The following is a 24,930-nucleotide window of genomic DNA, read 5'->3' as shown; positions in this document are numbered from 1 at the left end:
CCTCCCTGCGTGCCTACCCTGTGCAAGGCTAACCCCAGCCCCCTCCTCCCTGCGTGCCTACCCTGTGCAAGGCTAACCCGAGCTCCCTCCTCCCTGCGTGACTACCCTGTGCAAGGCTAACCCCAGCCCTCCACCTTGCGTGCCTACCCCATGCATATCTAACCCCAGCCCCCTCCTCCCTGCGTGCCTACCTCGTGCAAGGCTAACCCCAACCCCCTCCCACTTTCCCTCCCTGCATGGCTCTCCCCATACGTGGCTCCCCAGCCCCCCCTCCGCCTCCCCCCATGCGTGGCTCCCCCAGCATTCTGACTAGTGTCTTCATCTCATTTTAGATGACCGGGGCAGCAGTGAGATCGGCAGCGGCATCCCGGTGACGGAAGGAGTCACAACCATATCGACCTCAACACTTGCCTCCTTCTATACAGGTGAGATTGGCTGGTGCTGAGCGTCGGTGACTGGGGTCCGATTCCACCACATGCAGTTAGTCACAGACCCCCAGCTGTGCTGAGCACCTTCTTGCCCATCCGCACAACTGTGGTATCACGCGGCTGGTGCTGCGGTTGGGGCGAGGTTTGCTGTTCTGCCACGTCCTGGTATGTAGTGTTAGATCAGGACGATCCGGCACGTGTAATTATCACCCTGATATGGACAAGCAACCAGGAACCCTGACCCGACCACCCTCAGCCTGGAGCCTCCCGGCCTCACATGGTCCTGGCAAAGGGCGGAAGCCAGGAAGCCTCTGCCCGAGCACCAGTGTGGGCTCCACATCACCGTCCACACACTCAGCTGCTGCTACTCCAGCCACCCAGGATGTCCGGACCGATCAGTGGGCGATATGGGTCTATGTAACAATGGCTGCCCCAGCAACCTCGGGAGATGGACGTCCCCGGCGCCCCCGGGAGATAGACGTCCCCGGCGCCCCCGGGAGATGGACGTCCCCGGCGCCCCCGGGAGATGGACGTCCCCAGCACCCTGAGAAGATGGACGTCCCCGGCGCCCTCGGGAGATGGACGTCCCCAGCACCCTGAGAAGATGGACGTCCCCGGCGCCCCCGGGAGATGGACGTCCCCGGCGCCCCCGGGAGATGGACGTCCCCGGCGCCCCCGGGAGATGGACGTCCCCGGCGCCCCCGGGAGATGGACGTCCCCGGCGCCCTCGGGAGATGGACGTCCCCGGCGCCCTCGGGAGATGGACGTCCCCGGCGCCCTCGGGAGATGGACGTCCCCGGCGCCCTCGGGAGATGGACGTCCCCGGCGCCCCCGGGAGATGGACGTCCCCGGCGCCCCCGGGAGATGGACGTCCCCGGCGCCCCCGGGAGATGGACGTCCCCGGCGCCCCCGGGAGATGGACGTCCCCGGCGCCCCCGGGAGATGGACGTTCCCGGCGCCCCCGGGAGATGGACGTTCCCGGCGCCCCCGGGAGATGGACGTCCCCGGCGCCCCCGGGAGATGGACGTCCCCGGCGCCCCCGGGAGATGGACGTCCCCGGCGCCCCCGGGAGATGGACGTCCCCGGCGCCCCCGGGAGATGGACGTCCCCGGCGCCCCCGGGAGATGGACGTCCCCGGCGCCCTCGGGAGATGGACGTCCCCAGCGCCCTAAACAATGTCAAGGGTGGTTCCTGTACCTGTATATCATACTTTGAGTCCGAACGTCGAGGACTGCAGCAATAGTACCAGCACCCCTATTATGACTCATGGCTCTGGGATGTTGGGAGTTCTCCACATGTATTTGGAGTAATGACAGGATGATGTGTGAGGAATGATGGGATAATGGACGCCAGATGGCTTCTCTGCTGGAGACGCAGCACATGGGCTAGGACACATCAACTCTGTCAGAGCTGGGGTTGTATAGAATCTATAGGGACTGTGCTCCCCCGGAGATTACTGGTGTCTATAGACCTTCCCAGCATGCTTTGTGCTGATGTAGAGAAGCTAGAGGAGCACTAATTAATTATCTTGAGATTTAAATGAAATATTTTCCTTTTTTCCCTGTTCTTTCTTTCCCCCATACTCACCCCAATCCCTTCTCAATTCCCTTCCCCTCATTCACACATGCTCCTCTCATTCCCCTTTATTCCCTCGTGCTCCCTTGCCCTCCCCATGCTCTCCTTGTTCCCCCCTCTGTGCTTCCCTCGTTTCCCCCATTCTTCCCGTTATTTTCTCGTCTCCCTTGTCCTCCCCATAATCTCCTTGTCCTCCCCATGCTCTCCTTGTTCCCCCCTCTGTGCTTCCCTCGTTTCCCCCATTTTTCCCGTTATTTTCTCGTCTCCCTTGTCCTCCCCATAATCTCCTTGTCCTCCCCATGCTCTCCTTGTTCCCCCCTCTGTGCTTCCCTCGTTTCCCGCATTCTTCCCGTTATTTTCTCGTCTCGCTTGTCCTCCCCATAATCTCCTTGCTCCCCCTTCTGTGCTCCCTTTGGTTTCCCTTGTGCTCCTATTGTTTCGCTTCCATGATCCCCTTGTCCCCCTCCCCCATACTGCCCTTGTCCCCCCCCCTCCTGCGCTTCTCTCGATTTCCTCATCCTCCCCTTGTTCTCCCCTCCCGTGCTCCTCTCGATTTCCTCATCCTCCCATTGTTCCCCCCTCCCGTGCTCCTCTCGGTTTCCCCATACTTCCCTTGTTCCCACCTCCTGCGCTCATCTCGATTTTCTCATCCTCCCCTTGTTCCCCCTCCCGCACTCCTCTTGATTTCCTCATCCTCCCCTTGTCCCCCTTTCCCGTGCTCCTCCCGATTTCCTCATCCTCCCCTTGTTCCCCCCTCCTGTGCTCCTCTCGATTTCCTCATCCTCCCCTTGTTCCCACCTCCTGCGCTCATCTCGATTTTCTCATCCTCCCCTTGTTCCCCCTCCCGCACTCCTCTTGATTTCCTCATCCTCCCCTTGTCCCCCTTTCCCGTGCTCCTCCCGATTTCCTCATCCTCCCCTTGTTCCCCCCTCCTGCGCTCCTCTCGATTTCCTCATCCTCCCCTTGTTCCCCACATCCCGCGCTACTCTCGGTTTCCCCATACTTCCCTTGTTCCCACCTCCCGCACTCCTCTCGATTTCCTCATCTTCCCCTTGTTCACCCCTCTCGCGCTCCTCTCGGTTTCCCCATACTTCCCTTGTTCCCCCTCCCGCGCTCCTCTCGGTTTCCCCATACTTCCCTTGTTCCCCCCTCCCGCGCTCCTCTCGATTTCCTCATCCTCCCCTTGTTCCCCCCTCCTGCGCTCCTCTCGGTTTCCCCATACTTCCCTTGTTCCCCCCTCCCGCACTCCTCTCGATTTCCTCATCCTCCCCTTGTTCACCCCTCCCGCGCTCCTCTCGGTTTCCCCATACTTCCCTTGTTCCCCCCCTCCTGTGCTCCTCTCGGCTTTCCCATACTTCCCTTGTTCCCCCCCTCCCACGCTCCTCTCGATTTCCTCATCCTCCCCTTGTTCCCCCGTGCTTTCCATGTTTACGCCTCCCACGCACAGGGTCGATGGTGACCCCGTTAGCTCCACAGCTGGCAGGTATAAGTGTCTCTGAACTGGACCAAGAACCATTCCTGAGTAAGTTCTGCTGGAGTTGTGTGGCCCTCATCCTCTGCACGTGCTGACACCCCTAACTGTGTATTACGGGTCACAAGCTACAATAAGGGGTACATGTAGGGGTCTTGTATATTGGAGGAGGATACATGTAGGGGGTCCTGTATATTGGGGGAGGATACATGTAGGGGGTCCTGTATATTGGGGGAGGATACATGTAGGGGGTCCTGAATATTGGGGGGATACATGTAGGGGGTCCTGTATATTAGGGGAGGATACATGTAGGGGGTCCTGTATATTGGGGAGGATACATGTAGGGGGTCCTGTACATTGTGGGAGGATACATGTAGAGGGTCCTGTATACTGGGGGAGGATACATGTAAGGGGTCCTGTATATTGGGGGAGGATACATGTAGGGGGTCCTGTATATTGGGGGAGGATATATGGAGGGGGTCTTGTATATTGGGGGGATACATGTAGGGGGTCCTGTATATTGGAGGAGGATACATGTAGGGGGTCCTGTATATTGGGGGGATACATGTAGGGGGTCCTGTATATTAGGGGAGGATACATGTAGGGGGTCCTGTACATTGGGGGGAGGATACATGTAGGGGGTCCTGTATATTGGGGAGGATACATGTAGGGGATCCTGTATATTGGGGAGGATACATGTAGGGGGTCCTGTACATTGGGGGAGGATACATGTAGGGGGTCCTGTATATTGGAGGAGGATACATGTAGGGGGTCCTGTACATTGAGGGAGGATACATATAGGGGGTCCTGTATATTGGAGGAGGATACATGTAGGGGGTCCTGTATATTGGGGGGATACATGTAGTGGGTCCTGTATATTGGGGGGATACATGTAGGGGGTCCTGTATATTGGGGGGATACATGTAGGGGGTCCTGTATATTGGAGGAGGATACATGTAGGGGTCCTGTATATTGGGGAGGATACATGTAGGGGATCCTGTATATTGGAGAGGATACATGTAGGGGGTCCTGTACATTGGGGGAGGATACATGTAGGGGGTCCTGTATATTGGAGTAGGATACATGTAGGGGGTCCTGTACATTGAGGGAGGATACATATAGGGGGTCCTGTATATTGGAGGAGGATACATGTAGGGGGTCCTGTATATTGGGGGGATACATGTAGGGGGTCCTGTATATTGGGGGGATACATGTAGGGGGTCCTGTATATTGGGGGGATACATGTAGGGGGTCCTGTATATTGGGGGAGGATACATGTAGGGGGTCCTGTATATTGGGGAGGATACATGTAGGGGGTCCTGTACATTGGGGGAGGATACATGGAGGGGGGTCTTGTATATTGGGGGAGGATACATGGAGGGGGTCCTGTACATTGGGGGAGGATACATGGAGGGGGTCCTGTACATTGGGGGAGGATACATGGAGGGGGTCTTGTATATTGGGGGAGGATACATGGAGGGGGTCCTGTACATTGGGGGAGGATACATGGAGGGGGGGCTTGTATATTGGGGGAGGATACATGGAGGGGGTCCTGTATATTGGAGGAGGATACATGTAGGGGGTCCTGTATATTGGGGAGAATACATGTAGGGGGTCCTTTTATATTGTGGAGGGTTCATTTAGGGGGTCCTGTATATTGGGGGAGGATACATGTAGGTGGTCCTGTATATTGGGGGAGGATACATGTAGGGGGTCCTGTACATTGGGGGAGGATACATGTAGGGGGTCCTGTATATTGGAGGAGGATACATGTAGGGGGTCCTGTATATTGGAGGAGGATACATGTAGGGGGTCCTGTATATTTGGGAGGATACATGTTGGGGGTCCTGTATATTGGGGGAGGATACATGTAGGGGGTCCTGTTTATTGGGGGAGGATACATGTAGGGGGTCCTGTTTATTGGGGGACGATACATATAGGGAGTCCTGTATATTGGGGGATACATGTAGGGGGTCCTGTATATTGGGGAAGGATACATGTAGGGAGTCCTATATATTGGGGGATACATGTAGGGGGTCCTGTATATTGGGGAAGGATACATGTAGGGAGTCCTGTATATTGGGGGATACATGTAGGGGGTCCTGTATATTGGAGGAGGATACATGTAGGGGGTCCTGTATATTGGGGGGGTACATGTAGGGGGTTCTGTATATTAGGGGGGATACATGTAGGGGTTCTGTACATTGGAGGCATGTTGGATGCTGCATGTTGGGGGGCTGTATACGGCCCTCTTCACCCCCCCCCGTTTCTGTGGCTTGTTAACCCCTGAGTGCCTGGTGTTGTGGCGGTTTGGGCAGCGCTGTGCTTCCGCTTCATCTCACAACGGGGGCTTTGTGCTTTCTCCCGTTTTCTTCTTACCACGTAGAGGCCACGTTAACCCCCTGTTCTCCAGTATGATGTGAGTGATTTGTAGTCGGGACTCCCTCGCTGCGCCATGACGGGGTCCATCCTCACAAGCCTCCGTAACACTAGTAGCACAATGTATAAAGTATCGGCATTGTGCGGCAGATTAAACCAGGAGACTGAGAGAGCCACACAGCGGCCACGTCACCACCGCGACTCTAGAAATCAGACCGTTCTCCTCCACCACTATAGATATCAGACCCTTGTCCTCTACCCCTATAGATATCAGACCGTTCTCCTCCACCCCTATAGATATCAGACCGTTGTCCTCTACCCCCTATAGATATCAGACCGTTCTCCTCTACCCCTATAGATATCAGACCGTTCTCCTCTCCCCTATAGATATCAGATCGTTCTCCTCTACCCCCTATAGATATCAGACCGTTCTCCTCTCCCCTATAGATATCAGATCGTTCTCCTCTACCCCTATAGATATCAGATCGTTCTCCTCTACCCCTATAGATATCAGACCGTTCTCCTCTACCCCTATAGATATCAGACCGTTCTCCTACTCCCCTATAGATATCAGACCGTTCTCCTCTACCCCTATAGATATCATACCATTCTTCTCTAACCCCTATAAATATCAGACCATTCTCCTCTACCCCCTATAGATATCAGACTGTTTTCTTCTACCTCTATATCAATCAGACCGTTCTCCTCTACCCACTATAGATATCAGACCGTTCTCCTCTACCCCCTATAGATATCAGATCGTTCTCCTCTACCCCCTATAGATATCGGACCGTTCTCCTCTACCCCCTATTAATATCGGAGCGTTCTCCTCCACCCCTATAGATATCAGACCGTTCTCCTTCACCCCTATAGATATCAGACCGGTCTCCTCTACCCCTATAGATAGCATACCGTTCTTCTCTACCCCCTATAGATATCAGACCATTCTCCTCTACCCCCTATAGATATATGACCGTTCTCCTCTACCCCCTATAGATATCAGATCGTTCTCCTCTACCCCCTATAGATATCGGACCGTTCTCCTCTACCCCCTATAGATATCGGACCGTTCTCCTCCACCCCTATAGATATCAGACCGGTCTCCTCTACCCCTATAGATATCTGTCACGAACCACCGGGGGGGTCACTCAGAAATCCCCCGCGCTGGCTACCAGTACGTCACAATCGGAGGGTAACAAGTGGGGGGTCACCCCTCCTTTATACCTCCCGACCGACAGACAGAGCACGTGACGCGCTCTCTAGCGCCCCTCTTATAGTCAGGCCAATTATGGAATTGCCCGACAATAAGCAAGGAGGCCGCTATACTACTTATGCCGATTATTGAAGGGTCCCCGGTGAGAGTAGGGTATATATTCCCCCGACCTCCGCGGGCGGAATATATAAAACCTCCCCGAATCTCACTGGCCTCCCCACAATAATCCTTGGCACAACTCGCTGCCACCAACCGCTTCACGGTAACTATTAGCCGAACACACAGACGTGGGATTCAAGATCGAGATAACAGAACAGCCCAAGATTAATTATATAATTTAATCGGCCTAAAGCCACACTAGAAACTACAATATATACAATAGGGAATCTACAGAATATACATATGTCAGAGTACAGTTACAATCAAAGCATGGGTTACAAACAGGCATACACAGTTCCAGCAGTTACCTTGTGCGTCTGGCCACAGGGGGGCGCTGTAGACCAGGTTTCCAGTAACTCCCTCACAGGTCTTTCCCAACCAGGCCCCCGAGCAAAAGAACACTGGAAAATGGCCGAAGTAGGGTTATCAACCTGGGCAAATCCAGGTCCCCTCCTACCTTAGTGACCTCAGAGGGAGCACTGCTCCACCCCTGGCTGGAGTTATGGACAATATCCCAACATGGAATATGGCCATAACTTGGCCTGGGAGCGTCGTAGGCGGACGCCGACGCTCTCATTGTGACAGCTATGAATTTAGCTACAGAACGAGAGGACTCATGACTTGTCTACTAGTTCCCCATTGGCTGATATCACGCCTGGGGTATTTCCCCAGGTCCTGCTCCCATAAAAAGGGTGTGCCAGCATCGTCCGCATGCGGAGACACCATTTTTATGGTTGCCATATTTATCGGAAATATGGCTTGCGAGATATGAACCATTTTTTACTGGAGTCGTCCTGTCTGGATACTTCCAAGCTTGCTAACTAGATAGCAGCCCCTACTACAGGGTCACGGCAGGGAGTCATCCTGTGTCCATTGTTCCCACATCACCTAATCTCCATATCACAGGAGATGGTCCCTCCACTGGCTCCCAATCTTCCACCGTATCCAATTCAAATTACTAACACTGACCTACAAAGCTATCCATAATCTGTCTCCTCCATATATCTCTGAACTAATCTCTCGCTACACTCCAAAACGTAACCTCCGGTCCTCCCAAGATCTCCTTCTATCCTCCTCTCTCATTCGCTCCTCATGCAACCGACTCCAAGACTTCTCCCGAGCATCCCCAGTCTCCTGGAACTCACTGCCTCAACACGTCAGACTATCTACTACACTCGCAAGCTTCAAACGGAACCTAAAGACTCATCTGTTCAGAAATGCCTATAACCTTCAATGACCTCACTGCTTCACCACCGTGCGGAGCTGCCGCCCCACCACCGTGCGGAGCTGCCGCCCCACCACCGTGCGGAGCTGCCGCCCCACCACCGTGCGGAGCTGCCGCCCCACCACCGTGCGGAGCTGCCGCCCCACCACCGTGCGGAGCTGCCGCCCCACCACCGTGCGGAGCTGCCGCCCCACCACCGTGCGGAGCTGCCGCCCCACCACCGTGCGGAGCTGCCGCCCCACCACCGTGCGGAGCTGCCGCCCCACCACCGTGCGGAGCTGCCGCCCCACCTACATCCCACCTACTGTCTCCTCCCCAAAATCCTTTAGGATGTAAGCCCGCAAGGGCAGGGCCCTCTTCCCCCTGTGCTAGTCTGTCTATTGTAACGTGTACATGTATTCTGTATGTAACCCCCTCATGTACAGCACCATGGAATCAATGGTGCTCTATAAATAAACAATAATAATAATAATAATAATAATGGCCATGGGATGTGTTGCTAGGATGTGACACCTTCACAGATGCTGGACATCTGAGAACAAGAAGGGAGGGGGCACTGCCATGGAGTGATGAGAGCGATTATGACTGGAAGTCATAATTCATCTTCATATCCCAGGGTTTGCCTCACACCTCCCCCCTTTTGAGGGCGCTAGGGGGCAGCACACTCCGGTGTTCCCCCGTGCGCCCGTCCGCGACCTCTCCTTGTCGGGACAGCCCGTCTGAGTTACCGTGGTCCCGGCCCCTTTTGTGGCGAATGGTGAAGTTGTATTGCTGGAGCGCAAGGCTCCATCGCAACAATCGCCCATTCGTCCCAGAGACGGTGTGCAACCAGCTGAGGGGATTGTGGTCCGTCTCCACGATGAAGTGGCGCCCGTATAGATAGGGTTGCAGACGCTGCAGGGCCCACACTATGGCCAGGCACTCCTTTTCCATCGTGGAATAGGCCACTTCCCGTGGTAACAGCTTCCTGCTCAGGTACAAGACTGGGTGCTCTTGGCTCGCAGAGTCCACCTGGCTGAGCACCGCACCGAGGCCGAAGTCACTGGCGTCGGTCTGTACTACAAACGGCCGCGTGAAGTCGGCTGCCTGTAGCACGGGCGGGCTGGACAGGGCGTCCTTTAGGGCCCGGAAGGCTGTCTCGCAGTCCATTGTCCAATCGACTGCAGAGGGCAGCTTCTTCTTGGTGAGGTCCGTCAAGGGCTTTGCCAGGCTACTATAGCATGGAACAAACCTCCTATAGTACCCAGCGGTCCCCAAGAAGGACATCACCTGCTTCTTGGTCCTGGGGGTGGGCCAGGATGCGATGGCTTCCACTTTCTCAGGCTCGGGCTTCAGTGTTCTCCCGCCTACCCGGTGACCGAGGTACTGGACCTCGCTCATGGCCAGCTGACACTTTCCCGGCTTGATGGTCAAACCTGCCTGGTGGATCCGCCTGAGCACCTGTGCTAGATGCTCTAGGTGATCTTCCCAGGTGGGACTGAAGACGGCAATGTCATCCAGGTACGCGGCCGCGTACCCTTCAAGTCCCTTGAGCAGGGTGTTGACCATCCGCTGGAAAGTGGCAGGGGCATTCCTCATCCCGAATGGCATCACCGTGGACTCGTACAGTCCAAATGGGGTAATAAAGGCAGAGCGTTCCCTGGCCTTGCGAGTCAGGGGGATCTGCCAATATCCCCGGCTCAGATCCATGATGGTCAGGTACTGAGCCCCGGCCAACTGATCGAGCAGGTCATCGATGCGTGGCATTGGGTACGCATCGGCGACTGTGACAGCATTGAGCCCCCTGTAGTCCACGCAGAACCGAGTGGTTCGGTCCTTCTTAGGGACGAGGACTACAGGCGAGGCCCAAGCGCTGTTGGATGCCTGGATCACCCCCAGCTTCAGCATCTCGTCAATCTCCTGGCGCATGTGTTGCTGCACCTCCAGGGAGACCCGATATGCTGAACGCCGGATCGGGGGATGATCCCCAGTGTCCACGTGATGGACAGCCAAGTTAGTCCTTCCGGGCTGGTTGGTAAACAACCCCCGGAAGGGGTGTAGGGTGGCCCACAGCTGGGACCGTTGGTCCTCCAAGAGCTGGTGGCCAACCTCCACATCCTCAATGGATCCGCCTGCCCTAACCTGGGCTAGCATATCCAAGAGGGTTTCCGCTTCTCCCTCCTCGGGCAGGTTGCACACGGGGAGCGCACATGCCTCCCGCTCATGATGTGCCTTCATCATGTTCACATGGAAGGGCTTCCGCCTTCCACGGGCAGGGTCCAGGGTGACCAGGTACGTCACAGGGTTGAGCTGCTGGTACACGAGGTATGGGCCTTCCCAGGCTGCCTGAAGCTTGTCCTGTGGTACGGGGACCAGTACCCACACCTTTTGACCCACTTGGTAGGTCCTCTCACAAGCGTTCTGGTCGTACCAACGCTTCTGATCGGCCTGGGCTTGAGCCATATTGTCGTGTACCAGTTGCGTCAAGGCCTGCATTTTGTCCCGGAAGCGCATGACATACTCGATAACCGACACTCCAGGGGTGGCCAAATCCCCTTCCCAAGCCTCTTTCACCAGAGCCAGGGGGCCCCGCACACGTCGCCCGTACAGGAGCTCAAACGGTGAGAATCCTGTTGAGGCCTGTGGAACCTCCCGGTAAGCAAATAACAGGTGTGGGAGATACCGCTCCCAGTCACGCCCATGGGAGTCGACCAACATCTTAAGCATCTGCTTTAAGGTGCCATTAAACCGCTCGCACAGGCCATTAGTCTGTGGATGGTACGGGCTGGCCACCAGATGTCGCACCTGGACTTGCTTACAGAGGGCTTCCATCAGCTGGGACATGAATTGGGTCCCCCGGTCAGTGAGCATTTCCTGGGGAAAACCCACTCGGGAGAAAATCTCCAGCAATGCGGTGGCCACCTTGTCAGCCCGAATGGACGACAAGGCCACTGCTTCTGGGTACCGGGTGGCATAGTCCACTACCGTCAGTATGAAGCGTTTCCCGGAGCTGCTGGGGATGGCCAGCGGGCCGACCAGATCCACAGCCACCCTCCTGAAAGGCTCATCGATGATTGGCAGAGATACTAGTGGGGCTTTGGGGTGTGGCCCCGCCTTCCCCACTCTCTGACAGGTTTCACACGAACGGCAGTAGGCAGCCACATCGGCCCCCATTTTTGGCCAGTAGAAATGCTGGTTTAACCTGGCCTTGGTCTTAGCGATCCCTAGGTGTCCGGCCATCGGAATCTCATGTGCGATCCGCAACAACTCCGTCCGGAACGGATAGGGTACCACCAACTGTCGGTCCCTGGGCCACGCCTCCGGTGAACCCTGCTGGACCGTGGCCCGGTACAGCCGTCCTTGGTCCCAGACCACTCGCTCCGGGTCCGAGTCCGAGGGAGGCTGTGCCGCCTGCTCCTTAAGAGCTTTCAGGCTGTCGTCAGCTTCTAACGCTGCCTGAAACCCCTGACTAGATGTGGCCAGAATCGACGAGACTGTCACATCTTCGGTCAGTACCCCGGGACCTGTGTCCTGGCCTCCGCCTGACTCGGCTGCCACTTGGTCAGAAGGGGAAGAGCTATCGGACCTCCGGGAGGCCCCTTGGCTTCCAGCACTCCCACTGCGGGTGACAGCGGCCACAGCCGCTGCGACCGTGGGTCGTGCCTGCTCCTCCTCCGTTCCTGACCAAGTCGCCGGTTCAGGCAGACCTACCTGGCTTCCTGACACCCCGGTTGTGGGGGAACCATGCACCGAGATCTTACCTGGGAGCACTTCCGCTCCTGGACCGGCCCCAATCTCACCTGCCTGTTCCCCTCCTGCAGCAACAGAACCCCGCTGTGAAATCTCTGGGGACCCCACATTTGCTGTGGTAGCCCCCACCCCACACACTGGTCCTCCCCCTGCAGCACCCTGCTCTCTGCTTATCCCTGCAGAGGGCAACAGATCCCAGCTCACTGGCTGGTTACTTGTAGAGGCATTGTCACACCTTTCTCTGACCCCCTCCCCTGTCACAGCTGCAGCTGAGTGTGTGTCTATGGTGTCTATGCAAGCAGAAATATCAGAGTTCACTCCCTCCTCCCTTACATCATTCATAGATAACACATTAACATTGTTAGGAGTCATGTCAGTACGGGCTGAAGGTTCAGCCCTTGGGGGGGGCCCAAACTGGGAGGTTATCTGCCCCAAATCTGTCCCAAGTAGCACGTTTGCAGGGATCCGATCAGTTACCCCCACCTCCCTCACCCCTCGCCCTGCGCCCCAGTCCACATAAATGTCAGCAACAGGCAGCGCCGGGTCAATGCCTCCAATCCCGGAGACAGCGAGGGTTTTTCCCGGGATCAAGTCTTGGGGGGACACCATGTCAGGCCGCACCAGAGTCACCTCCGAGGCGCTGTCTCGCAGTCCTATGGTCACAGACCGGCCGACGGTGACAGGTTGGAAGCTGTCCAGGGACCTACCACCACCCACACCCACACAATACACCTTGGGCGGCCCTTGGGACGGGGACGGAGCCGGGGCCTTGGGACGCTGAGGGCACATGGCCTTGAAGTGTCCAGGTAAGTTGCACTGGTGGCACCGTCTTGGTTCTGCCACGGGCCTGGAGAGGGGAGTTGAGGGGGACACCCCCTGCAGTCTAGGGGCAGGTGGGGCAGTCGCAGAGTTCATCTTACCCCCTCTCCAGGTGCTGCTGGTGGCTGCTCTCCTGGCCTCAGGAGCCCGATTGTTGGTGTAGTCATCGGCCAGGGCAGCTGTAGCCGTGGACCCCTTTGGCTTCTGGTCTCGGATGAACTGGCGGAGATCCTCAGGGCAGTTCCACAAGAGTTGCTCCGTGATGAACAAGTCCAGGATCTCCGGTCCGGTGGACAGCTGCAGGCCTTGGGTCCAGTGGTCGGCAGCTCGGGCAAGTGCCCGCCGGTGGTCAGCCCAGGAGTCCTTTGGTCCCTTTTGCAGGGTCCGGAACTTCTTGCGGTAGGACTCTGGAGTGAGGTTGTACTGTTGGATCAGGGCCCGCTTGATGGTGTCGTAGCCCTGATCTGCCTCAGCAGGCAAGTCCCCAAGGATATCCAGGGCCTTACCCCTTAGACGGGGGGTCAGGTATTTGGCCCACTGATCCTTGTCCAGATGGTGCTGCAAGCAAGTCCGTTCAAAAGCAGTCAGGAAAGAGTCCAAGTCTCCATCCTTCTCCAGCACTGGGAAGTCCTCAACACGGACCTTTGGAAGTTTGGTGTTTTGAAGGTCACATGTGGCTGATGAGGGCCGGAGCTGAGCTAGCTGCAGCTGGTAGTCACGGTCTGCCTGTCGCTCTCGCTCTCGCTCTTCACGCGCTGCCTGCCGCTCCGCAGCCTCACGCGCTGCTTGCCGTTCCGCAGCCTCAGCGTCACGCGCTGCTTGCCGCTCCGCAGCCTCAGCGTCACGCGCTGCCTGTCGCCCACGCTCGGCCATGAGTATCTCGTAGGTATCCCGGTCTCCAGCCATAAGCCTGGCCAAGGCAGCTTGAAGGAGGGCCTCTGCACCTCTCAGGCCGGAGGGATTGGCAAGTGGTGATCTGCGGCACGCTGCAGAGCCAGGTGATTCACTGTCCATTGCAGAGCGGAGGGCTGGCATCTGGCTCGTTGAGGACCCTTGGGTGAGCTGCTCCTCATCTTGTCCATAATTGCCAGGTTGTGCGCTGTCCTCTGCAGAACGGTTTTCTGGCGTCGAGCTCCTGGAGGACTCGTGGGCAACCTCCTCATTACTGTCCACAGCACCGTCCTCCCTCTCTTCGGCTCCTGCTTTAGCATTGGCCAGTTGCCTAGCTCTGCTCCTGGTGCCATCAGCCATTCTTGCAGACTTTTGGTCACTGACACAGAACTGACACCTGATGCCTCCACACACCTTACAGTATCTGCACTCTGACACTCTAGTGTTGAGCTAGTCTGAAGACCCCAGCAGCCACAGCTGCTGCAGGCAGTCTTTAGTGTCTGGGAGTATGGGTCTCACACTCACACACACTATTATCTCGATCCCACCGCTATGCCACCAATATGTCACGAACCACCGGGGGGTCACTCAGAAATCCCCCGCGCTGGCTACCAGTACGTCACAATCGGGGGGTAACAAGTGGGGGGTCACCCCTCCTTTATACCTCCCGACCGACAGACAGAGCACGTGACGCGCTCTCTAGCGCCCCTCTTATAGTCAGGCCAATTATGGAATTGCCCGACAATAAGCAAGGAGGCCGCTATACTACTTATGCCGATTATTGAAGGGTCCCCGGTGAGAGTAGGGTATATATTCCCCCGACCTCCGCGGGCGGAATATATAAAACCTCCCCGAATCTCACTGGCCTCCCCACAATAATCCTTGGCACAACTCGCTGCCACCAACCGCTTCATGGTAACTATTAGCCGAACACACAGACGTGGGATTCAAGATCGAGATAACAGAACAGCCCAAGATTAATTATATAATTTAATCGGCCTAAGCCACACTAGAAACTACAATATATACAATAGGGAATCTACAGAATATACATATGTCAGAGTACAGTTACAATCAAAGCATGGGTTACAAACAGGCATACACAGTTCCAGCAGTTACCTTGTGCGTCTGGCCACAGGGGGGCGCTGTAGACCAGGTTTCCAGGAACTCCCTCACAGGTCTTTCCCAACCAGGCCCCCGAGCAAAAGAACACTGGAAAATGGCCGAAGTAGGGTTATCAACCTGGGCAAATCCAGGTCCCCTCCTACCTTAGTGACCTCAGAGGGAGCACTGCTCCACCCCTGGCTGGAGTTATGGACAAAATCCACAACATGGAATATGGCCATAACTTGGCCTGGGAGCGTCGTAGGCGGACGCCGACGCTCTCATTGTGACAGCTATGAATTTAGCTACAGAACGAGAGGACTCATGACTTGTCTACTAGTTCCCCATTGGCTGATATCACGCCTGGGGTATTTCCCCAGGTCCTGCTCCCATAAAAAGGGTGTGCCAGCATCGTCCGCATGCGGAGACACCATTTTTATGGTTGCCATATTTATCGGAAATATGGCTTGCGAGATATGAACCATTTTTTACTGGAGTCGTCCTGTCTGGATACTTCCAAGCTTGCTAACTAGATAGCAGCCCCTACTACAGGGTCACGGCAGGGAGTCATCCTGTGTCCATTGTTCCCACATCACCTAATCTCCATATCACAGGAGATGGCCATGGGATGTGTTGCTAGGATGTGACACCTTCACAGATGCTGGACATCTGAGAACAAGAAGGGAGGGGGCACTGCCATGGAGTGATGAGAGCGATTATGACTGGAAGTCATAATTCATCTTCATATCCCAGGGTTTGCCTCACAATATCATACCATTCTTCTCTAACCCCTATAGATATCAGACCATTCTCCTCTACCCCCTATAGATATCAGACCGTTCTCCTCTACCCCTATAGATATCAGACCGTTCTCTTCTACCCCCTATAGATATTAGATTGTTGTCCTCCACCCCTATAGATATCAGACCGGTTTCCTCTACCCCCTATAGATATCAGACCATTCTCCTCTACCCCCTATAGATATCAGACCGTTCTTCTCTACCCCCTATAGATATCAGACCGTTGTCCTCTACCCCTATAAATATCAGACCGTTCTCCTCCACCCCTATAGATATCTGACCGTTCTCCTCTCCCCTATAGATATCAGACCGTTCTTCTCTACACCCTATAGATATCAGACCGTTCTCTCCCCCTATAGATATCAGACCGTTCTCTACCCCCTATAGATATCAGACCGTTCTCTACCCCTATAGATATCAGACCGTTCTCCTCTACCCCCTCTAGATATCAGACCATTCTCCTCTACCCCCTATAGATATATGACCGTTCTCCTCTACCCCCTATAGATATCAGATCGTTCTCCTCTACCCCCTATAGATATCGGACCGTTCTCCTCTACCCCTTATAGATATCGGACCGTTCTCCTCCACCCTATAGATATCAGAGCGTTCTCCTCCACCCCTATAGATATCAGACCGGTCTCCTCTACCCCTATAGATATCATACCATTCTCCTCTACCCCTATAGATATCATACCATTCTTCTCTAACCCCTATAGATATCAGACCATTCTCCTCTACCCCCTATAGATATCAGACCGTTCTCCTCTACCCCTATAGATATCAGACCGTTCTCCTCTACCCCCTATAGATATTAGATCGTTGTCCTCCACCCCTATAGATATCAGACCGGTTTCCTCTACCTCCTATAGATATCAGACCATTCTCCTCTACCCCCTATAGATATCAGACCGTTCTTCTCTACTCCTATAAATATCAGACCGTTCTCCTCTCCCCTATAGATATCAGACCGTTCTCTACCCCCTATAGATATCAGACCGTTCTCTACCCCTATAGATATCAGACCGTTCTCCTCCACCCCTATAGATATCAGACCGTTCTCCTCTCCCCTATAGATATCAGACCGTTCTCCTCTACCCCTATAGATATCAGACCGTTCTCCTCTCCCCCTATAGATATCAGACCGTTCTCCTCCACCCCTATAGATATCAGACCGTTCTCCTCCACCCCTATAGATATCAGACCGTTCTCCTCTCCCCCTATAGATATCAGACCGTTCTCTACCCCCTATAGATATCAGACCGTTCTCCTCCACCCCTATAGATATCAGGCCGTTCTCCTCTACCCCCTATAGATATCAGACCGTTCTCTTCTACCCCTATAGATATCAGACCGTTCTCCTCCACCCCTATAGATATCAGACCGTTCTCTTCTACCTCTATAGATATCAGACCGTTCTCCTCTACCCCCTATAGATATCAGACCGGTCTCTACCCCCTATAGATATCAGACCGTTCTCCTCCACCCCTATAGATATCAGACCGTTCTCTACCCCCTATAGATATCGGACCGTTCTCCTCTACCCCCTATAGATATTGGACCGTTCTCCTCTACCCCCTATAGATATCAGACCGTTCTCTACCCCCTATAGATATCAGACCGGTCTCTACCCCCTATAGATATCAGACCAGTTTCCTCTACCCCTATAGATATCGGACCGTTCTCTACCCCCTATAGATATCGGACCGTTCTCCTCTCCCCCTATAGATATCAGACCGGTCTCTACCCCCTATAGATATCAGACCAGTTTCCTCTACCCCCTATAGAGACTGTTCAGTTAAGTAACTGGGCAATCACTGGAAGATGGAAGACCTGAACCAGCAGCACCTCCAGAAACAGAAGGGATGACTGTGCGGTCATCACTCACTGACAGCGCAGATACCGCTCGGCATACAATCCCTCATGTCCTAGATGCACTGCGTCGAAGAATTGTGACATTACCAATCAAATTAATGTACTTTATATTATATTGATCGGATTTTTTCGTATGCAGTGACACCAGATGTGCGTAGTTTTCTAATTGTTGTAATTATCGTTCTAGCTCCTGCTGTAGACCCTGGGGGCCCCAAGGCAGTGAGGGTCCGAGGCAATTTTCATTTTTGCGCGCCCCATAGGCTGACTAAATTCCATTTTTTTCTATTGCATATCTTGGAGTGCTGCCTTCTTTTACTTTTTCTTTGTCTAGATGTTTGTTTAGGAGGCGTTGCCCCGTCTGCCTGGTTGCCCCGTCTTTGCCTGGTTGCTCCGTCTTTGCCTGGTTGCCCCGTCTTTGCCTGGTTGCTCCGTCTTTGCCTGGTTGCCCCGTCTTTGCCTGGTTGCCCCGTCTTTGCCTGGTTGCCCCGTCTTTGCCTGGTTGCCCCGTCTTTGCCTGGTTGCCCCGTCTTTGCCTGGTTGCTCCGTCTTTGCCTGGTTGCTCCGTCTTTGCCTGGTTGCTCCGTCTTTGCCTGGTTGCTCCGTCTTTGCCTGGTTGCTCCGTCTTTGCCTGGTTGCTCCGTCTTTGCCTGGTTGCCCCGTCTTTGCCTGGTTGCCCCGTCTTTGCCTGGTTGCTCCGTCTTTGCCTGGTTGCTCCGTCTTTGCCTGGTTGCTCCGTCTTTGCCTGGTTGCTCCGTCTTTGCCTGGTTGCTCCGTCTTTGCCTGGTTGCTCCGTCTTTGCCTGGTTGCTCCGTCTTTGCCTGGTTGCTCCGTCTTTGCCTGGTTGCTCCGTCTTTGCCTGGTTGCTCCGTCTTTGCCTGGTTGCTCCGTCTTTGCCTGGTTGCTCCGTCTTTGCCTGGTTGCTCCGTCTTTGCCTGGTTGCCCCGTCTTTGCCTGGTTGCTCCGTCTTTGCCTGGTTGCTCCGTCTTTGCCTGGTTGCTCCGTCTTTGCCTGGTTGCTCCGTCTTTGCCTGGTTGCTCCGTCTTTGCCTGGTTGCTCCGTCTTTGCCTGGTTGCTCCGTCTTTGCCTCGTTGCTCCGTCTTTGCCTCGTTGCTCCGTCTTTGCCTCGTTGCTCCGTCTTTGCCTGGTTGCTCCGTCTTTGCTTGGTTGCTCCGTCTTTGCCTGGTTGCTCCGTCTTTGCCGGGTTGCTCCGTCTTTGCCTGGTTGCGCCGTCTTTGCCTGGTTGCGCCGTCTTTGCCTGGTTGCGCCGTCTTTGCCTGGTTGCGCCGTCTTTGCCTGGTTGCGCCGTCTTTGCCTCGTTGCTCCGTCTTTGCCTCGTTGCTCCGTCTTTGCCTCGTTGCTCCGTCTTTGCCTCGTTGCTCCGTCTTTGCCTCGTTGCTCCGTCTTTGCCTCGTTGCTCCGTCTTTGCCTCGTCTTTGCCTGCTTGCTCCGTCTTTGCCTGCTTGCTCCGTCTTTGCCTCGTTGCCCCGTCTTTGCCTCGTTGCCCCGTCTTTGCCTCGGTGCTCCGTCTTTGCCTCGTCGGCCCGTCTTTGCCCCGTCGGCCCGTCTTTGCCCCGTCGGCCCGTCTTTGCCCCGTCGGCCCGTCTTTGCCCCGTCGGCCCGTCTTTGCCCCGTCGGCCCGTCTATGCCCCGTCGGCCCGTCTATGCCCCGTCGGCCCGTCTATGCCCCGTCGGCCCGTCTATGCCCCGTCGGCCCGTCTATGCCCCGTCGGCCCGTCTATGCCCCGTCGGCCCGTCTATGCCCCGTCGGCCCGTCTATGCCCCGTCGGCCCGTCTATGCCCCGTCTATGCCCCGTCGCCCCGTCTATGCCTCGTCGCCCCGTCTATGCCTCGTCGCCCCGTCTTGGGAGCTGTTCACAAGTGAGCTTTCTCTTGTGTCTCTGGGGCCCATGGTGTCTGCAGCTGCGTACGGTCCTGGTCCACGTCCATTGTTCTCTCGTTGGCTGACAGCTGCGCTCGTCCATCATCCCCTGTGCTGTCCGTCAGTCAGCGGTGCTGTCAGTGGCTTCCTGTGGGTGCTGTCACATTCCATCCTCCTCTCTCCCAGTCTCCCCCATCACGTCAGTGGGAATTTTTGGGCTTTCCATGGACCTGTGGCCCTATGTCCAGATAAGAATGGGAGAACAGATGTTCAGTATGGGGAGGGCTGAGCCTCCGAGCCCTGATATCACCTCGCAGCGTAGGAGCAGCTGCCGTCATCTGTGGGTCATATCTACTAAATAACGCTACGTCCGCATCATGTATTATATGGAGGTTGTGGAACACGCAAAAGCTCCAAATACCCCATGAATAGAACAACAGCCCATTATTATTATTATTATTATTATTTATTATTATAGCGCCATTTATTCCATGGCGCTTTACAAGTGAAAGAGGGTATACGTACAACAATCATTAACAGTACAAGACAGACTGGTATAGGAGGAGAGAGGACCCTGCCCGCGAGGGCTCACAGTCTACAGGGAATGGGTGATAGTACAATAGGTGAGGACAGAGCTGGTTGCGCAGTGGTCTACTGGGCTGAGGGCTATTGTAGGTTGTAGGCTTGTTGGAAGAGGTGGGTCTTGAGGTTCCTCTTGAAGCTTTCCACGGTAGTGGAGAGTCTGATGTGCTGAGGTAGAGCGTTCCAGAGTATGGGGGATGCACGGGAGAAATCTTGTACACGATTGTGGGAAGAGGAAATAAGAGAGGAGCAGAGAAGGAGATCTTGTGAGGATCTAAGGTTGCGTGCAGGTAGGTACTGGGAGACTAGGTCACAGATGTAGGGAGGAGACAGGTTGTGCATGGCTTTGTATGTCATGGTTAATGTTTTGAACTGGAGTCGTTGGGCGATGGGAAGCCAGTGAAGGGATTGGCAGAGTGGCGAGGCTGGGGAGTAGCGAGGGGAGAGGTGGATTAAGCGGGCTGCAGAGTTTAGGATAGATTGGAGGGGTGCAAGAGTGTTGGAAGGGAGGCCAGAGAGCAGGAGGTTGCAGTAGTCGAGGCGGGAGATGATGAGGGCATGCACTAATGTTTTTGAAGATTCTTGGTTAAGGAAAGCACGGATCCGGGAGATATTTTTGAGTTGTAATCGGCATGAGTTGAAGAGGGCTTGGATGTGTGGCTTGAAGGATAGAGCAGAGTCGAGGGTTACTCCAAGGCAACGAGCTTGTGAGACTGGGGTGAGTGAGCAACCATCAAGTTTGATGGAAAGGCTTGTTGGAGGAGGTGAGTGAGGAGGAGGAAAGACAATAAACTCTGTTTTGTCCATGTTAAGTTTTAAGAATCGTGCAGAGAAGAAGGATGAAATAGCAGACAGACATTGTGGTATTTTGGTTAGTAGAGAGGTAATGTCAGGTCCAGAGAGGTAGATCTGTGTGTCATCGGCATAGAGATGATACTGGAAGCCGTGGGACTCTATGAGCTGTCCCAAGCTGAAGGTATAGATGGAGAACAGCAGGGGTCCAAGAACTGAGCCTTGAGGGACACCGACAGATAGGGGGCGAGCTGAGGAAGTGGTGTGAGAATGGGAGACGCTGAAAGTTCGGTCGGTTAGGTATGAGGAGATCCAAGATAGGGCCAAGTCTGTGATGCCCAGAGATGAGAGAATCTGTAGTAGGAGGGAATGGTCTACTGTGTCGAAGGCAGAGGACAGGTCCAGGAGGAGGAGGATAGAGTAGTGTCGCTTGGCTTTGGCGGTTAGTAGATCATTGGTGACTTTGGTTAGGGCAGTTTCGGTAGAATGATGTGGTCGGAAGCCAGATTGAAGCCGGTCAAAGAGGGAGCAGGAGGAGAGGTATGAGGACAATTCAAGATGGACATGCTGTTCCAGTAGTTTTGAGGCATAGGGGAGAAGGGATATGGGGCGATAGTTTGACACAGAGGATGGGTCAAGGGAGGGCTTTTTGAGGATGGGTGTAATAGAGGCATGTTTAAAGCATGAAGGGAATACACCACTTGCTAGTGATAGGTTGAAGAGATGGGTTAGGGCTGGGATGAGGACTGCGGTGATGTTGGGGATGAGGTGCGATGGGAGCGGGTCCAGTGCACAGGTGGTTAGATGTGATCTTGAGAGTAGAGTGGAGAGATTGTTTTCTGTCATGGTGGAGAAGCTGGATTTGGAGGAAGAGGGATGAGTAGCTATGATGAGGGGCTGTGGTGATTGTGGGCCAAAGCTTGCTCTGATGTTGTCAATCTTCCGCTTGAAGAAAGAGGCAAAGTCTTCAGCTGAGATGAGAGGAGAGGGAGGTGGTGCCGGAGGACGGAGGAGAGAATTGAAAGTGTTGAATAGCTGTTTAGGGTTGTGAGAGAAAGAAGATATGAGGGATGAGAAGTAGGTTTGTTTTGCAGCAGTGAGTGTGGACTTGAAAGTGGTGAGGGACTCTTTATATGCAATGAAGTGTTCAGTGGAATGAGACCTCTTCCATCTGCGCTCAGCAATTCTGGAAGCCCGTCTAAGTTCTTTAGTCTGCCTTGTGTGCCAGGGTTGCCTGTTGATTGTGCGGGTTTTGGTGTGTGTGAGGGGGGCAGCTGATTCGAGAGCTGCAGAGATTGTAGTGTTGTATAAAGTTGCAGCGGCATCTGCATCATGTAGAAATGCAATGTCTGTGAGGGGGAGAAGGGACTGAGAAAGGGCGTGTAAATCAATGTGTTTGATATTTCTGCGAGGGTATGAAAATTTGTGGAGGGGGGGTTGCATACTTGGAGAAGAGAGGGAAGAGAATGTGAGTAGGTTGTGGTCAGACAGGGGGAGAAGTGAGTTAGAGAGGTTAGATAGGGAACAGAGGCGAGTGAAGATGAGGTCCAGCGTGTGGCCATCTTTGTGAGTAGCTGCAGAAGACCATTGGGTGAGGCTGAAGGAGGAAGCGAGTGTTAGAAGTTTGGAGACAGATGAGTGGGAAGTGTCAATGGGGATATTGAAATCACCCATAATGATGGTGGGGATGTCGGTGGAAAGGAAGTGTAGTAGCCAGGTGGTGAAATGGTCAAAAAAGGCAGTGGCTGGCCCTGGAGGGCGGTAAATGACAGCCAGCTGAAGGTTGGAGGGGGCGTAGATGCGTACGGAGTGCACCTCAAAAGAGGGAAGAGTAACAGAGGGTGGAAGTGGAATTGGTGTAAAGGAGCATTGGTCGGACAGGAGCAAACCCACCATTACCAACGACAAAGGTCGTCTCAGCAAGGAAGACATCGAGCGCATGGTCCAGGAGGCCGAGAAGTACAAGGCCGAGGATGACAAGCAGAGGGACAAGGTCTCCTCCAAGAACTCCCTGGAGTCCTACGCCTTCAACATGAAGGCAACCGTGGAGGACGAGAAGCTGCAGGGCAAGATCTGCGACGAGGACAAGCAGAAGATCCTGGACAAATGCAACGAGATAATCACCTGGCTGGACAAGAACCAGACTGCAGAAAGGGACGAATTCGAGCATCAACAGAAGGAGCTTGAGAAGGTCTGTAACCCGATCATCACCAAGCTGTACCAGAGTGCTGGTGGCATGCCCGGAGGGATGCCCGGAGGCTTCCCAGGAGCAGGCGGCGCTCCCTCCGGAGGGGCCTCATCCGGACCCACCATTGAGGAGGTCGACTAAACCGGAAAAGCATTCCCCTGACGACTCCGGGCACAAACGTTCAATGGCCGTTCCTGACTCCCAGATAAGCTGCTGTTTTGGGGCGTTAATACTTGAATTCACTCCATCAGACGTGGAACGCCGCGGCACTTTACCTGTACTGTAACAAAACCGGTCCAGAGAAATAAAGTATTTAACTGGCATGCTCCAGCACGCTCTGGTGGCCACATGCTGCAGTGCCCTCTGATAGCCACATGCTCCAGCACCCTCTGATAGCCACATGCTGCAGTGCCCTCTGATAGCCACATGCTGCAGCACCCTCTGGTGGCCACATGCTCCAGCACGCTCTGGTGGCCAAATGCTGCAGCGCCCTCTGATAGCCACATGCTCCAGCACCCTCTGGTGGCCACATGCTGCAGTGCCCTCTGATAGCCACATGCTGCAGCACCCACTGGTGGCCACATGCTCCAGCACCCTCTGGTGGCCACATGCTGCAGTGCCCTCTGATAGCCACATGCTCCAGCACCCTCTGGTGGCCACATGCTCCAGCACCCTCTGGTGGCCACATGCTGCACCGCCCTCTGATAGCCACATGCTTCAGCGCCCTGTGGTGGCCACATGCTGCAGCGCCCTGTGGTGGCCACATGCTGCAGCGCCCTGTGGTGGCCACATGCTGCAGCGCCCTGTGGTGGCCATATGCTGCAGCGCTCTGTGGTGGCCAGATTCTGCAGCGCCCTGTGGTGGCCACTTGCCGCAGCGCCCTGTGGTGGCCACATGCCGCAGCGCCCTGTGGTGGCCACATGCCGCAGCGCCCTGTGGTGGCCACATGCCGCAGCGCCCTGTGGTGGCCACATGCCGCAGCGCCCTGTGGTGGCCACATGCCGCAGCGCCCTGTGGTGGCCACATGCCGCAGCGCCCTGTGGTGGCCACCTGCCGCAGCGCCCTGTGGGGGCCACGTGCTGCAGCGCCCTGTGGGGGCCACCTGCCGCAGCGCCCTGTGGTGGCATCATGCTGCAGCGCCCTGTGGGGGCCTCATGCTGCAGCGCGGTCTGGCGGCCTCATGCTGCGGCGCCCTGTGGCGGCCACATGCTGCGGCGCGGTCTGGTGTCCTCATGCTGCGGCGCGGTCTGGTGTCCTCATGCTGCGGCGCGGTCTGGTGTCCTCATGCTGCGGCGCTCTCTGGTGGCCACATGCTGCAGTGCGCTCTGGTGGCCACATGCTGCAGCGCGCTCTGGTGGCCACATGCTGCAGCGCAGTTTCTTGTTCCCTCATTTCTTGTGCTGTTTCTTGCAGTTTATTACCGAGCTCTGGTGAACTTCACCACTTCCATCGAGTACACTCCGGACCTGGACAATGTGTCTTCTGATCAGTTCCGGGACTTATCGGAGGCCATCGTGGACACGGTGAGAGAGCGCTGCGCAGCGTGCTGAGGACACATCGCCGCTGACAATCACATCACTCTTTCATGGATATTATTAATGGCTGACCGTCTGCTTCTTCTTTTCCAGCTTGAGTCAGAATATTACAAAATTCCTGGAGAGCAAATGGTTAACGTTGTATACGTCAAGTGAGTGCGGTATATAGCTGTGCAATTTATACAATCTACATACAGTGTGCAGCAGTGTCCGCGTGTCACAGCGTGTTACCGCACTGCCTTGTCACACTGCCAAGGACAGCAGCTGTATATGTTACCCCCGCTCC

The 24,930-nt window shown here is 55.1% G+C and overlaps 1 protein-coding gene across 1 annotated transcript in view; it reads left to right on the top strand.

The window, feature by feature from the left end:
- The first annotated feature begins 342 nt into the window (after positions 1-342).
- The window catches only part of HSPG2 (heparan sulfate proteoglycan 2), a 281,820-nt gene continuing 257,232 nt past the window's right edge, over positions 343-24,930 (top strand). Inside the window, 4 exon segments of the mRNA XM_075328538.1 lie at positions 343-425; positions 3,451-3,525; positions 24,523-24,632; positions 24,738-24,796. Coding sequence (XP_075184653.1) covers positions 3,456-3,525; positions 24,523-24,632; positions 24,738-24,796 — 239 coding nt within the window. The 5' untranslated portion in view covers positions 343-425; positions 3,451-3,455.

Source organism: Anomaloglossus baeobatrachus, chromosome 11, assembly GCF_048569485.1.
Source record: "Anomaloglossus baeobatrachus isolate aAnoBae1 chromosome 11, aAnoBae1.hap1, whole genome shotgun sequence".
In the NCBI taxonomy this organism is placed as follows: domain Eukaryota; kingdom Metazoa; phylum Chordata; class Amphibia; order Anura; family Aromobatidae; genus Anomaloglossus; species Anomaloglossus baeobatrachus.
This window is presented reverse-complemented; position numbering and strand designations above follow the sequence as displayed.